The following is a 15,171-nucleotide window of genomic DNA, read 5'->3' on the forward strand; positions in this document are numbered from 1 at the left end:
GATACAGGAACAGGGAACACTTGGGAACTGGAAGACACTAGGAGACCATTAGCAAGACAAACTTTTTGTAACTAACAACTCTCAGGCAAAGAACAAGAGGGCAGAGCCCTTTTTATAGTCCAGTAGCATTCTGGGCTTGATTGCAGACTTCCTGCAATTATGCGTGCACTGGCCCTTTAAGACTGTGCACGCGCGGGCACGCGCACCTTCCGGAGACAGTCTCAATACCAGGAAGTGAGTGCCGGCGCCTCACAGGAGGATGATGCTGCAGGGAACACACATGTCCATAGCCACGGCCGTCGAGGGGTAAGTCAGAACCACGGGCCGTGGCCATAGACATTATACCCCCTCTTCTTGGGACCAGAGCGTGAGAGAAACTTCCTCACGAGGACAGGGCATCGATGTTCTCCTCTGGCTCCCAAGACTTCTCTTCTGGACCAAATCCCCTCCAATCCACCAAATAAAACATCCTTCCTCCCACCTTCTTGGTGGCCAGAATCTCCCTTACTTAGAAAGTCCCTGACGAGCTGCCAGGAGCCACTGTGGAACTAGGAATCCTGGACCACGGTCTTCAGCAAGGAGACATGGAAGGAGTTAGGGATCTTGAGGGTAGGAGGTAGCCGCAGCTTGTAAGACACGGAGTTAATCTGTAGCAGGATCTCGAAGGGTCCGAGGAACCTGGGAGCAAATTTGGAGGACAGCATCCTCAGCCGGATATTCTTTGAAGACAACCAGACCTTAGTACCTGGAAGAAACTGAGGAGGATCATGTCTTCTAGTATCTGCCTTTCTCTTCATGCGGTCCACCGCCAGCAGGATAGAAGATCAGGTCTATTGCCATATCTGCAGAAAGTCCCTGAAGATAGAGTCAGCTACAGGTACCTGGGACATAGTAGAGACAGGAAGAGGTATTCGAGGGTGTTGGCCGTAGACAATGAAGAACGGACTGGAGGTGGTGTACTCACTAGTGTGGTTATTATAGGAGAACTCTGCCCACAGGAGCAGCTGCACCCAGTCATCATGCCATCTGGAAACAAAGTGACGCAGATAGTTCGCCATAATCTGGTTAACCCGCAATTTGCCCATTGGATTGGGGATGATAGGCCGAAGAAAAGTCCAACTTGACACCGAGGAGACTGCAGAGTGCTCTCCAAAACTTCGAGATGAACTGGACCCCTCGATCCGAGACAATATGCAGAGGCAAGCTGTTCAGACGGAAGATGTGTTGAATGAAGAGGTCGGCCAATCGCGCAGCAGAAGGCTGACCAGTCAAGGGAACAAAATGAGCCATTTTAGAAAATCTATCCACCACATCCCAGTTCACACTACAACCCGCAGAGAGAGGAAGATCCGTGACAAAGTCCATTGCAACATGCTGCCAGGGAGCAACGGGCTCAGGCAGCGTCTGGAGCAGGTAACTTTATTTGCTGCGCATACCGTACATGAGGAGACAAAGTCCATGACGTCTTTGGGCAGCGTGGGCCACCAGAACTGCCGGACGATTAGATCTTGGGTCTTGGGTCCCTGACGTTCCCAGATTGGGTTCGCCCATGCCAGGGCCTTGCCGGCAAGTAGAGACACAATGAAGGCGATCTTGGCTCCATCCGACTGAAATGCTTGGGCATGCAGGGTAAAATGGATATGGCATTGGTTCAGAAACCCTCTGCACGTACTTGCGTCTCTATAGAACCGAGAAGATAATTGCAGCGAGAACCGAGGATCCGAACCGGAAATGCCAGGAGGTGTAGCAGGAGGGTCAAATGGAGGAGCTTGCATAGGGGCAGGAAGGGAAGCAGCTAGCGTTCCTAGCTGCTTTGCCATGGAATCCACTGCCACAAGAAGTTGATCCTGTCTTGCTCGGAGATCCTGCCGGTCCGCCTGCATGGCTTGGGAGGGTGATATGTCCTTGAATTTACCAGTGGGGTCCATGGTCTGAGCGTACTGTCACGATGCGGAGTGTGGACCCACTGGGCCGTACCGCATAGCGGGATGGCAGCTGGCCAAACAGGTATAGCACAGAGTCTCTAGTCCAGAAAGAGTACCTGTGGCAACTCGGACAGTAGCAAGGCAGGCTCGGCTGGGACCAGGCAGCAGGTAGACGTCAGGCGTAGAGTAGCAGAACACAACAACCGCTTCAGCATGGCACTAGACCAGGACAGCACGGCATACAGGATACAGGAACAGGGAGCACTTGGGAACTGGAAGACACTAGGAGACCATTAGCAAGACAAACTTTGTGTACCGAACAACGCTCAGGCAAGGAACAAGAGGGCAGAGCCCTTTTTATAATCCAGTAGCATTCTGGGCTTGATTGCAGACTTCCTGCAATTATGCGCGCACTGGCCCTTTAAGACCGCACCCTCTGGAGACAGTCTCGATACCAGGAAGCGAGTGCCGGCGCCTCACAGGAGGACAACGCTGCAGGGAACACCCATGTCCATGGCCACGGCCGTCGAGGGGTAAGTCAGAACGAGGGGCCGTGGCCATAGACATTACAGAGTGTGACACCATGAGTCTACAATTTTCAACTTTTACCCAATATTCTAATTTTCTGAGAGACTAAATTTTGGGTTTTCATTACCTGTTAGCCATAATCATCAACATTAAAAGAAAAATATGCTGGAAATAGATCACTCTGTGTGTAATGAATCTATATAATATATGAGATTCACTTTTTGATTTGAATTCCTGAAATAAATTAACTTTTTGATGATATTCTAGTTAATTGAGAAGGACTAGTATAAGTGACATCAGTACCCATGTATAAATAGATGAGTGCTTTATTTCATGGTTGTGAAGCTTTGTACCATGATGCTATAAAATTTGTTGGCGCCCATTATCACTTCCCTTTTCAAAATGACAATCACCCTGATGACATTTTCTGTTCATAATGGCGATTATCACTTTTTTTTAGTTGCTCCATCAATGTCCCTGGGGGAAAGTCATTCTAGGGGAAATCGACAGTACATTGAGGAAAATCATGTTGGGAGAGTCATTTATACCGCACAGTTCTAACCAAATTGTAACTTTGTGATGATAAGAAGCTGTCAAATATATAAAACATGCTGTACAGGCCCAATTCCGCCTTTAGTGTCCTGGATTCTTAACAGAAAAACAAAGAGAGCGACAACGGCGCTCCTCTAAGGTAATACCTTCTGGGGTATTGTGTGGAAAAGATCGGTGAATCTGGTTTGACTCACATGATGGAGTTGTGCGGGATTATCGGCACAACACAACTTTGGAGCAGTTCGGGATACTGTCCCAATATTTTCGGCGCTCTCAGCAGGCCTCCGGAGTTGACCCACGGTGTTTGGCTCCATAGATGGAGATTTCCCCCGTGGTCCAATGATATGTAGACAGTGTAAAAAATACCCCTTTGTGGGGCGCTCTTGTGCAAAATTCTTAAATAATCCACCATAGGTATTCAAAACAAATGTTGATTTATTCATATACATACATAAAAAATACTGGTGCTACGCATTTCAACTCTGAACTGAGGTCTTCGTCAGGCATGTCCTGGATTGTTTTTTTTGGTGCCCACATTTCTCTTGCCAAAATAAGAATTGTTCCCAATGGGTAAAGTAGGTATAAAGCTTCCCTTTTACCTCTCCCCGCTGCCATATCTCATCCCTGCCCCACCCCCAAAGAACAAAACTACAAAAATCACTCAGCTGTGTATGACTTGTTGTGGGGAATAGTTTACCAGGTTTTTATAATCTTGCTTTGTTTTTATGCAGCTGTTTGTGAACCCTCATGTGGTTCACATGGAATTTGCATTGAACCCAACAAATGCCAATGCAAGGAAGGCTGGAATGGTAGATTCTGTAACAAAAGTAAGTACGATGCCCGTTTTCTATTTGTTCTCTGAACTCATGGTTATTGCCTTTTCTTGACTATGCTTCCTTTTAGTGTTTTATTGTAATTCAGCCTTTACCTTTTGACTAACAATGGCAATGTTCACAGAAATTGTAACATCTAGCATCTTTAGTTCAGCAAAGAAAGGTTGTTCATTGTATAATTTTCCCATACACTTTGTGTATTAATTCCAGATCTCTGCTTGCAGTCATTCAATAACAAACCCTAATTGTTTACTTCCAGTGGAACAAAATCTGTTCTGGTCATGTAAAGGACACACAGCTGCCTGACTCGTTACCAGACACATCTCTGATATACAGTTAGGTCCAGAATTATTTGGACAGTGGTGACAGAATCTTCATGATTTGGGCTCTGCTTGCCACCACATTGTGTTTGAAATGAAAAAACTGAGATGCAATTGAAGTGTAGACTTTCAGGTTTAATTCATTTTTCTACACAGCCTCCTCATTTCAGGGGCTCAAAAGTAATTGGACAAATTAACATTACCATACATAAAATTGTATTTTTTAATACTTTGTAGAGAATCGCTTGCAGGCAATGACTGCCTGAAGTCTGGAACCCATGGATATCACCAAATGCTTTATTTCCTCGTTTGTGATACTTTGCCAGACCTTTACTGCAGCTGTCTTCAGTTGTTTGTTTGTGGGTCTTTCTGCCTTAAGTTTTGTCTTAAGCAAGTGAAATGCATGCTCGATCGGGTTGAGATCTGGCGATTGACTTGTCTGATTGACTTCAGTATATCGCTGAACACTTCAGAATTTATCTGGCTGATGCTGTCTTCAGTCACATCATCAATAAACACTAGTGACTCAGTGCCTTTGGCAGCCATGCATGCCCATGCCATCGCACTGCCTCCACCATGTTATACAGAGGCTGTGGTGTGCTTTGGATCGTGAGCCGTTCCAAACCTTCTCCATACTTTCTTCCTCCCATCATTCTGGTACAGGTTGATCTTAGTTTTATCTGTCCAAATAATGCTGTTCCAGAATGGGCTGGCTTCTTTAGATGTTGTTTGGAAAAGTCTAATCTGGCCTTTCTATTTTTGTGGCTGGTTAATGGTTTGCACCTTGTGGTGAACCCTCTGTATTTGCTCTCATGGACTCTTCTCTTTATGGCAGACTTAGCTACTGATACACCTACTTCCAGGAGAGTGTTCTTCACTTGGGTAGATGTGAAGGGGTTTTTCTTTAACATGGAAAGGATTCTGTGATCATCCACCACTGTTGTCTTCCATGGACGTCCAGGACTTTTGGAGTTTCCGAGATCACCGGTGCGCTCTTTTTTTTTCAAGAATGTACCAAACTGTTGATTTGGCCACTCCTAACATTTGTGCTATCTCCATGATGGATTTCTTCATTTTTTTCAGCCTAACGATGGTCTATTTCACTTGCATTGAGAGCTCCTTTGACCTCATGTTGTGGGTTCAAAAGCAAACGCCGCACCTGGAATCAACTCCAGACCTTTTACCTGCTTAATTGCTGATGCATTAACAAGGGAATAGCCCATGCAGCCCATTAAATAGCTTTTGAGATAGTTGTCCAATTACCTTTGGTCCCTTGAAAAAGAGGCAGCTACATATTAAAAAACTGTAATTCCTAAACCCTTCCTCAAATTAGGATGTGAATACCCTCAAATTAAAGCTGAGAGTCTGCACTTTAAGCCCATATAGATTATATAACTGTATATTCAATATGTTTTGGTAAACAGCTAAAATGCAAAAACTTGTGTCACTGTCCAAGTAATTATGGACGTAACTGTACATACTGTAACTCTGATTGAAACTTTACTCCCCATTACTGTGCATAGGGAGAGATGTGACAATCACCATCGAGGGTGGGGGTGGGTGCGAGAATATATGAATATTATTGGACTCCAGCCCTGCATCGCGTCCGCCGCACCACAAGTATAGTATGTAAATTCTCAGAAGCTATGGCGATTTACTGGCTAAGCCCTCTTGCTTATATGTCACTTCTGTATGCTGCCCTCAGACAGGACAGCAAAAATATCTAACAGATCTGCTTTAAATGAGTGAAAATAGCAAAAAAGATAATGACAATATATTACAATGATACTTCATAAAACGGATCTGATCCCATTATAGAGAAGTAAAAAAAACTTTTTAAAAAAGTTTTCCGACTTTTGCCTCTAATAGGATCGAATCCCGTTTTTGGCACAAAGTGGACAGACCTCCCAAAGACCGCAAATAAGACGGTTTTTATGTTTTCAGCAAAAAAAAGTATTGAAACCATGACAGGTCCCTGTAGTTTATATGACTTCTAGTGTACTAAAAAAAAAAAAACAATTAAACAATAACATAACAAGCAAAGGTGAATTTTGTAATAATCTTCTTCTACCACATAGATCTGTCGTAAACACTTACTATGAATTGCCATTTCCAAGTGTCAGTCAAAATCACTGAGAGTTAGGGTTCCTTTTACCTCCATGAGTTCAGTATAAGAGGGGCCAGACCACCACAGAGTTTAAACTGGCAAGAAAGTTTTGGCTTCTTTCCAATGAAAGCTTTTAATCTGATGATGCTGGCAGATAATGATAGGTACTATTATGGAGTGTGACAGAACTTGAAACAAACCGGTGCTTATTTATTCATGCCCTGTGCAGAACTGTTTACCAAATCTGTAAGTATGCTGAACAAACAGTGACATGGTGTAAGAGTCATAATATACACATAGCAATAGCATAACAAGGGTACTACTTTAAAAGAGCCAGAAATGGAACTTTGCTGGGGAAAAAAGTTTGATTTCCATTGCTGGCAAGTCCAGCTGCTCATATAAACCAGACAATCTTTAAATGAAGGATTGCTGGACAAAAAAAATGATGTATTAATTTACGGGCATCAGCCAAAAAGCCAGGGCTATGTCTATATTTCCAAATTATTTATACATCATTCATTCTAGAGCATGAATTACTTCTGATAGGAACAGTGAACAGGGACACTTTTCATTAGATTTTTTTTATTTTTTTTTATATATTCCATAGACTCTTTCATAGAAAAGTGCACTCCAGACAGCACTTGAAATAATGACATTTTACCATCCATAAAGCATGAAAAGTAATTCAAATACCTTTCCATTGTTCCTTCATATGTACCATACTAATGCAGTCACCCAAACCAAGGTGATTATTATTTAGAGCCAAAACGGGATTAGATCAGATGCCATGTGAAAGTTTTTTCCAAAATTTTACAAAACATTATTACATATTACAGGATCCAATTGTCACATAGTGGGTTAGTGGACCCACTAGGCCGTACCGCCGTAGCGGGGAGGCAGCTAGTCAAGCGACAGGAAACCCCAGCAATACAATGTCCCGCACAAGGGTACCTGGATAGTCCAGTGGCCACAGCTCTGGTATAGTTGGAGAAGGGCGCAGCAGGTAACACCAAACGTGGCGGATGACACAGGTGCCGCAGGTTGCGCCAGACGTGGCGAGTTCCTCCGGACGTGGCAGATGACACAGGACGTGGCAGATGACACAGGACGTGGCAGATGACACAGGACGAGGCAGAAGACACAGGATGTGGCGGATTCCTCTGGACGTGGCAGATGATACAGGACGTGACACGACTCCGACACTAATAGGCACAGGAACAAGGACAGCACGGGATACAGGAACAGGTAACAAGGCACGGGTAACAACTGGAACGGGAAACACTAAGGGACCATTTGCAAGTCAGACTGGGAAAACTAACAACGCTCAGGCAAGGATCAGAAGGCCTTGGGCCCTCTTATAGACCAGGAAATCATGGCAGTTGATGATGATGATGATGATGATGATTTCCTTTGTGCGCGTTCTGGCCCTTTAAGGCCGGGCATGAGCGTGCGTGCACACCCTACGGGACACAGCAGACCGGAGCGGAAGTGAGCGCTGGCGTCTCCTAGGAAGAAGATGGGGACCAGCGCTCACGGATCCATCGCTGCGGGCGTCGGGAGGTGTGTAAACCCGACGGCCCGTGGCCATGGACGCTACAATATCCCCCCTCTTACGCCCCCTCTTCTTGGGGCCAGAGCGAGAGAGGAATTTTTTTTTAAGCGCAGGGGCACTGAGGTTCTCTTCTGGCTCCCAGGAAATCTCCTCAGGGCCAAACCCTCTCCAGTCTACCAAATAGAAAGTCCTTCCTCCTACCCTCTTGCAGTCCAGGATCTCCCTCATCTCGAACACATCAGAAGAACCGCTGGGAGCAATTGTGGAACTAGAACTCTTGCTGTAGTGGTTCAGAACCACTGGCTTCAGGGGGGACACATGAAAGGAGTTGGAGAATCTGAGGGCATGAGGCAGCCGCAGCTTATAGGAGACAGGGTTTATTAGTTGCAGAATTTCGAATGGACCAAGGAACCTGGGAATCAAATTTGTATGAAGGCACCTTCAAACGAATGTTCTGAGTGGATAGCCAGACTTTGGTACACGGAAAATACTGAGGCGGCTCTCTTCTCCTAGTATCTGCTTTTCGCTTCATGCGATCGACTGCCAGTAAAATAGAGGACCGGGTCTGTTGCCAGACTTGCAAAAAGTCCCCATATGCAGAGTCAGCAGCGGGTACTTGAGATGTGGTTGACACTGGAAGAGGGACTCTAGGATGTTGACTGTACACAATGTGAAATGGAGTGAAAGAGGTGGACTCACTAGTGTGGTTGTTGTATGAGAACTCGGCCCATGGTAGAAGCTGTACCCAGTTATCGTGCTGTGAAGAGATGAAGTGGCGGAGATAATTCCCCAAGATCTGGTTGATCCTCTCAACTTGCCCATTGGACTGGGGGTGATAAGCTGAGGAAAAGTTCAATCTCACATCCAGGAGTTTACAGAGGGCTCTCCAGAACTTTAACGTAAACTGAACCCCCCGGTCGGACACAATGTGAAGAGGCAAGCCATACAAGCAAAAGATGTGTAGAATGAAGAGACTCGCCAGTTGAGGAACAGAAGGTAGGCCGGTCAGTGGGATAAAATGTGCTATCTTAGAGAACCGGTCCACCACCACCCAGACAGTGTTGCATCCTGCTGAGGGGGGAAGGTCTGTGACAAAGTCCATCGCAATGTGCTGCCAGGGGGCATTGGGTACAGGCAGAGGTAGAAGCAGGCCGGCAGGCTTGGAGTGAATAACTTTGTCTCTTCTTGCACGGTGTGTGTTTCTAACAAAGTCCAGAACATCTTTAGGTAGCGTGGGCCACCAGAAGTGACGAGCAATCAGGTCTCGGGTTTTACGGACACCAGCGTGCCCAGCCAGTTTCGAACTGTGTCCCCAGCGGAGAATTTTTCTCCTGTCTGCCAACCGAACAAAAGTCCTCTCTAACCTGCAGAGGATTAGCAGTGACAATGCAGGACAGGTCTATGATAATCTGAAGGGACTCTACCGTGTCTTCCGTCTCAAACGATCTGGACAGGGCATCGGACCTCACATTCTTGTCCGCGGGACGGTAGTGGAGCACAAACTGGAAACGGGTGAAGAACAGCGACCACCTGGCTTGACGGGGATTCAGTCGTTGAGCCGACTGAAGGTAGGTAAGGTTTTTGGGGTCGGTGAAGATCAGGATGGGGTGAGCAGCGCCCTCTAGAAGATGTCTCCACTCCTCTAGAGCCAATTTGATGGCCAGTAGCTCCCGATCTCCAATAGAGTAATTGCGCTCAGCAGAAGAAAAACGTCTAGAATAGTAGCCACATACTACTGCCTTTCCTTTGGAGCTTCTCTGGAAAAGAAGTGCACCAGCACCAACAGAGGAAGCGTCCACTTCCAGTGAGAACTGCTGAGATACGGCAGGATGATGGAGGATCAAATCTGAAGTGAAGGCTCTCTTGAGGCTAATAAATGCGGACTCTGCCTCTGGGGTCCACATCTTGGCATACACACCCTTCTTGGTAAGGGTAGAGATGGCTGCCGTCAGAGATGAGAAGTTTGGGATAAACTGTCGGTAGAAATTGGCGAATCCCAGGAACCGCTGTATGGCCCTTAAGCCTTGAGGACGTGGCTACTCCAGGACAGCTTTCACTTTCTCAGGATCCATCTTGAGACCTTGATTCGAGATGATGTAGCCCAGGAAGGGCAGAGAACTCCTCTCAATGACACACTTCTCCAGCTTGGCGTATAAATGACTCTCCCTTAATCGTAGTAGAACCTGACGGACATGCCTCCGATGAGTCGTCGGATCTGGGGAGAAAATCAAAATATCATCGAGATAAACAACAACACAGACATAGAGGAGATCTCGGAAGATATCATTAACAAACTCCTGAAATACTGCGAGAGCGTTACACAGTCCGAAGGGCATCACTAGGTATTCGAAGTGCCCGTCCCGGGTGTTAAAAGCCATCTTCCATTCATCACCCCGGCGAATCCGGATTAGATTATATGCCCCCCGTAGGTCTAGCTTAGAACATTTTTTGGCTCTTCGTATGCGATCAAACAGCTCAGATATAAGTGGCAATGGGTATTTGTTCTTGACCGTGATCTGGTTGAGACCACGGTAGTCAATGCAGGGTCGAAGGGATCCCTCCTTCTTTTTAACGAAGAAAAATCCAGCCCCGGCCTGGGAGGAAGACTTATGTATGAAACCCCTCTACAGACTCTCATGAATAGATACTCTGGCAAGGATAGGGGATATACTCGACCATGGGGAAGAGAGGCATTAGGAACTAGTTCAATGAGGCAGACATAAGTCCAATGTGCAGACAGCGTCTCAGCCTCCTTTTTGCTGAAAACATCTGCAAACTGAGAAAACTGGGGAGGCAGTCCCGCCAATGACTGAGGCAGAGGAGGCTTGACAGGATGGATCTGTAACAGACAACGACCAAGGCACTTGGAGCCCTATTGGAGAACCTCTCCAAAATTCCAGTCCAGGACTGGGGCATGTAGTCGAAGCCAAGGCAGGCCGAGCAGAACAAGATTGATGGCCTTGGGCAAAACAATGAAAGAAATCATTTCAAAATGAAGAACTCCAACCTGGAGCTTCAATGGCTTGGTTTTAGAAACGATGGGATCAGGCAGAGGCAGTCCATTAACTGAGGCATTAGCCAAAGACGTCTCTAGGGGAACTGTGGGCAACCGAAGATGACCCACTAGCTCTTTCTGGATGAAGTTAGCAGTAGAACCAGAGTCAAGATAGGCAGAAACTTGATGTGTCCACCCGCCGGATACTAGGGTCACCGGAATAGTCAACTTGGAACAGAATGCTTTATTAGGTACCGTTCCACCTAGGGTTGTCTCTGCAACCAATCCTAGGCAATGGGGTCTCTCTGGCCTCTGGGGACACAGATGCACAATATAGCCTCCAAGGCCGCAATACAAACAGGGTCCAGAAGTGCGCCTGCGTTGTTTCTCCTGGGTAGACAATTTGACATAGTTACTCTGCATAGGATACTCTGGTGGGACAACTGAGGAGGATTGCTGAAAAGTAGAATCCAGCCTAGGAAGTTCTCTCCCGGAGAACCTCTTGGGAACGCTCCCGGATCCTCATGTCAACCCGGGTGGCGAGTAGGATAAGATCGTCCAGGGTAGATGGCAGATCGCGAGCAGCCAGCTCATCCCTAATCCCTGAAGACAGTCCCTGCCAGAATGTGGCCACCAAAGCCTCGTTGTTCCAGGTCCATTCAGCAGCCAGGATACGGAACTGAATGGCATACTCGCCCACAGAGAGGTCTCCCTGGTGTAGGATCAGCAAGGATGCAGCAGCCGAAGAAACTCTCCCAGGTTCCTCAAAGATCGAGCAGAAGGTCGGTAAGAAGCACTGCAAGTCACGGGTCTCTGGTCCCTGATGTTCCCTCAGAGGATTAGCCCATGTCAGGGCTTTGCCAGTAAGGAGAGAGATGATGAAGGCGATCCTGGCATCATCCGAAGAGAAGGACCTGGCATGTAGTCTAAAGTGGATCAGGCATAGATACAAAAATCTCCTGCACGACCTCAGGTCTCCATCATAGCGTGGAGGTAGCGGCATGAAGCACAGGGGATCGGTACCGGTGCAGACAGGAAGTGTAGCAGGAGGAACCGCAGGAATGGGTGCGGTGACGACTGTGGTTGGAGCAAGCAGCCGATGGGCTATGGCGTTCACCGACAGGAGGAGTTGGTCTTGTCGTGATTGGACACGATGGCTTCTGTGGTCAATGTCTCAGGTTGACCAGCGGGGTCCATGGCCTGAGCGTACTGTCACGAAGTGGGTTAGTGGACCCACTAGGCCGTATCACCGTAGCGGGGAGGCAGCTGGCCAAGCAACAGGAAACCCCAGCAATACAATGTCCCACACAAGGGTACCTGGATAGTCCAGTGGCCGCAGCTCTGGTACAGTTGGAGAAGGGCGTAGCAGGTAATGCCAAACGTGGCGGATGACACAGGTGCCGCAGGTTGCGCCAGACGTGGCGAGTTCCTCTGGATGTGGCAGATGACACAGGACAAGGCAGATGACACAGGACGTGGCGGATTCCTCCGGACGTGGCAGATGACACAGGACATGACACGACTCCGGCACTAATAGGTACAGGAACAAGGACAGCACGGGATACAGGAACAGGTAACAAGGCACAGGTAACAACTGGAACAGGAAACACTAAAGGACCATTTGCAAGACAGACTGGGAAAACTAACAACGCTCAGGCAAGAATCAGAAGGCCAGGGGCCTTCTTATAGACCAGGAAATCATGGCAGTTGATGATGGTGACGATTTCCTTTGTGCGTGCGCACCCTACGGGACACAGCAGACCGGAGCGGAAATGAGCACTGGCATCTCCTAGGAAGGAGGTGGGGACCAAGGCTCACGGATCCTGCGTTTGGCTCTAAATCTACAATGCTGTATTAAAGCTATGAGAATGCAGCCTAAGGGTTTATACTCTAAAACAGATAAACTTCTTTAGTATGATATGAAATATCATTTTATTAATTTTTTATGTCCCTCGTCACACAGTGTGAACATCTGTGAAATGACTGCCCCCCTCTCATCCCCTTAGTTTTCTATTGTCACAGATCTACTTGGTTATTCTAACATTCTACACTGTAGAACTATTCCAAAAAATACATAAATGAGTAAAACAATAGGGCAACTGAAACCTATAAAAATATGTATTGGTTGCAAATCAGAATTGCACCTGCTTGTTAGTGCAAATAAAAGAATCATGAAGAAATGTGATGTGAGTGACTTTGTATTTAATGATTGTTGGTGCCAGACATTGGGGTCTAAGTATCTCAATGTTTAAAATGAAAAATATTGAATACGTTTTCTGGGCGAATACAATCAGAGGTCAGAAGAAAATGCCCAGACTAGGTAAAGCTAACTTGAAGACAATTGTAATGTTCCACCAGACCAACCCCTGTCCATCATAGATTGTGGTCCCGTCTGTGGCAGACCTGATGCGTAATTGAATTTAATAGACGGTGATTGCTTTGAATAGCAGGCAAGTAATGCTACATTTCTCCTGCAGTGGGAACAGTATGGCTATGTGGTTGGCCGCTGCTTCCCCCGGTGATAACAGCTGATCACGGGGTGAGATAAGCCAGATCCTTGGCGATCAGCCGATTGCCGCGCCAGCTTCTTTTTGAAAAGTGAAAAGTCAACTCCTTTAAGCTTTGTTTACATAACACTGGACAGCCACTTTATGTATATAACATTCTTTTTTCACAAACACAATCAGAAAATGTAAAGTGTGAATAATGGTCTGTTTTTCTAATTTATGTTCTCTTGGATTCTGATTTTTTTAGGGTATGGAGCCAACCTTATGAATGCCATGAGGCCAACAGGCACCAAAAATAGGCAGCACACACCTTCACCTAAAAGGACTGAAGACAGGCATGTTCCCCCTGAGTCAAATTATATCTGGTGATTCCCAGCTCATCTGAAAACGTTTACAATACGCAAAGTTCACAGCTTCCATTAACTTCCCTTGTGTTGGATGAATACATGTTCATCACCGTTTTCTGGTCTAAATCTCACTAGCTTCAGCATTATGAACCACTGACATAACATTGACGTGTAATTGTTGTATGCGTGTAGTGTTGCCAGTAGGTTTCTATTTTGTTTTGTTGACCTAGTGGTTCTTACAACCCATGTCCGCTGTTCAGTATTCTAATAATAAAACCTAACTTTAAGGAGTGATAAGGCGATAGTATTTTGTTTCACCAATTTGTATTACTTTAGTAGGTTTTAAACTGCCAATATGGTGTTTAGTTCTTCACACATCTGTCCATATTCTTAATATTATTAGCAACATAAGACATGGAAAGGGATTAACGATTAAATTAAGGTATTTATAATTCATTCTAAAGGACAAACTGAATCTTTTTTTGTTTCTTGAGCACTTGCTTCTAGTATGTGGCATATAAAGAACTAGTATATAAATTGCAGATTGTGTAAAGACATTATTAAAATCATCAAATAAACTTTACAATATTATATATTAAAGTGTCACATGAGTTGTATGCAATAAGTTTGTCTCTTTAATAACTACAGTTCCAATTGGACAAATGGACATGAATGGAGAGAAGTGTATGACGCTGATTGGTCATCGTCATACACTCCTCTTTACAACGCCCTCTTGGTCAAAAGTTAAAAAACGCCCAGTTGGGCATTAAGAAACTAATTAACATAAATCTAAAATTGTTCAGAACTTGCTAAAAAATTATCGTTTTTCAAAATAAAAACCACTGATCTTATCTACATTACAGCGCCGATTACATTATGTAGGAGATAGGGCACTTATAATCTGGTGACAGAGCCCTTTAAGGGCTGTCAGCTCCTCAAATGTGGAAAGAGGGAGCCAGAAAGTATGTGAAAGAAACACAGGCCATTAGCCGCAATGCTAGTTGAGGAATACGTTCTGGATTTATTAAAGGGGTTTTATGGTTTCAACAAATAAAGCTTATTTATTCTATAATATTCCATCTTCTAATATATTCCTCATGTTTTTCAGGATCTCTGCTTGCAGCTATTAAAGGCTTCATTCTTTAGTTCCACATGTGCATGGCTCGTTACATGCCACAGCTCTGATAACAGTACCACTAATCAGTTCCCTTTAAAAGGGTCATGTTTACTAAAACGCTAAATTGACCTATTGACAGGTAAATACAAAATTGATAGCACATAAGGTATATATTTACTAATGTTGTAAACTGTCATCTTCAACATACAAATGCCGCATTATCAAGCAGATCCAGATGCAAAGCACAAAAGCCAAGACAATTATATATTAAAAGGGCACAAATAATTTTTACTTCATATTATTAAAAGATGGTATTTCCAACTATGGTGAATTTAACACACAAATACAAACATTCTACTCTTGAATACAATCTCTACAAACCATCTGC

The 15,171-nt window shown here is 45.3% G+C and overlaps 1 protein-coding gene across 1 annotated transcript in view; it reads left to right on the forward strand.

Annotated features, from left to right (window-relative positions):
• WIF1 (Wnt inhibitory factor 1) overlaps positions 1–14,227 on the forward strand; it is a 154,667-nt gene extending 140,440 nt beyond the window's left edge. The window contains exons 9-10 of the mRNA XM_075856889.1: positions 3,737–3,832; positions 13,567–14,227. Of these exons, the coding sequence (XP_075713004.1) occupies positions 3,737–3,832; positions 13,567–13,688 (218 nt within the window). The 3' untranslated portion in view covers positions 13,689–14,227. The remainder of the gene's footprint in view (positions 1–3,736; positions 3,833–13,566) is intronic.
• Positions 14,228–15,171: the final 944 nt, after the last annotated feature.

The sequence above is a fragment of the Rhinoderma darwinii genome, chromosome 3 (assembly GCF_050947455.1).
Source record: "Rhinoderma darwinii isolate aRhiDar2 chromosome 3, aRhiDar2.hap1, whole genome shotgun sequence".
NCBI classification, from domain to species: domain Eukaryota; kingdom Metazoa; phylum Chordata; class Amphibia; order Anura; family Rhinodermatidae; genus Rhinoderma; species Rhinoderma darwinii.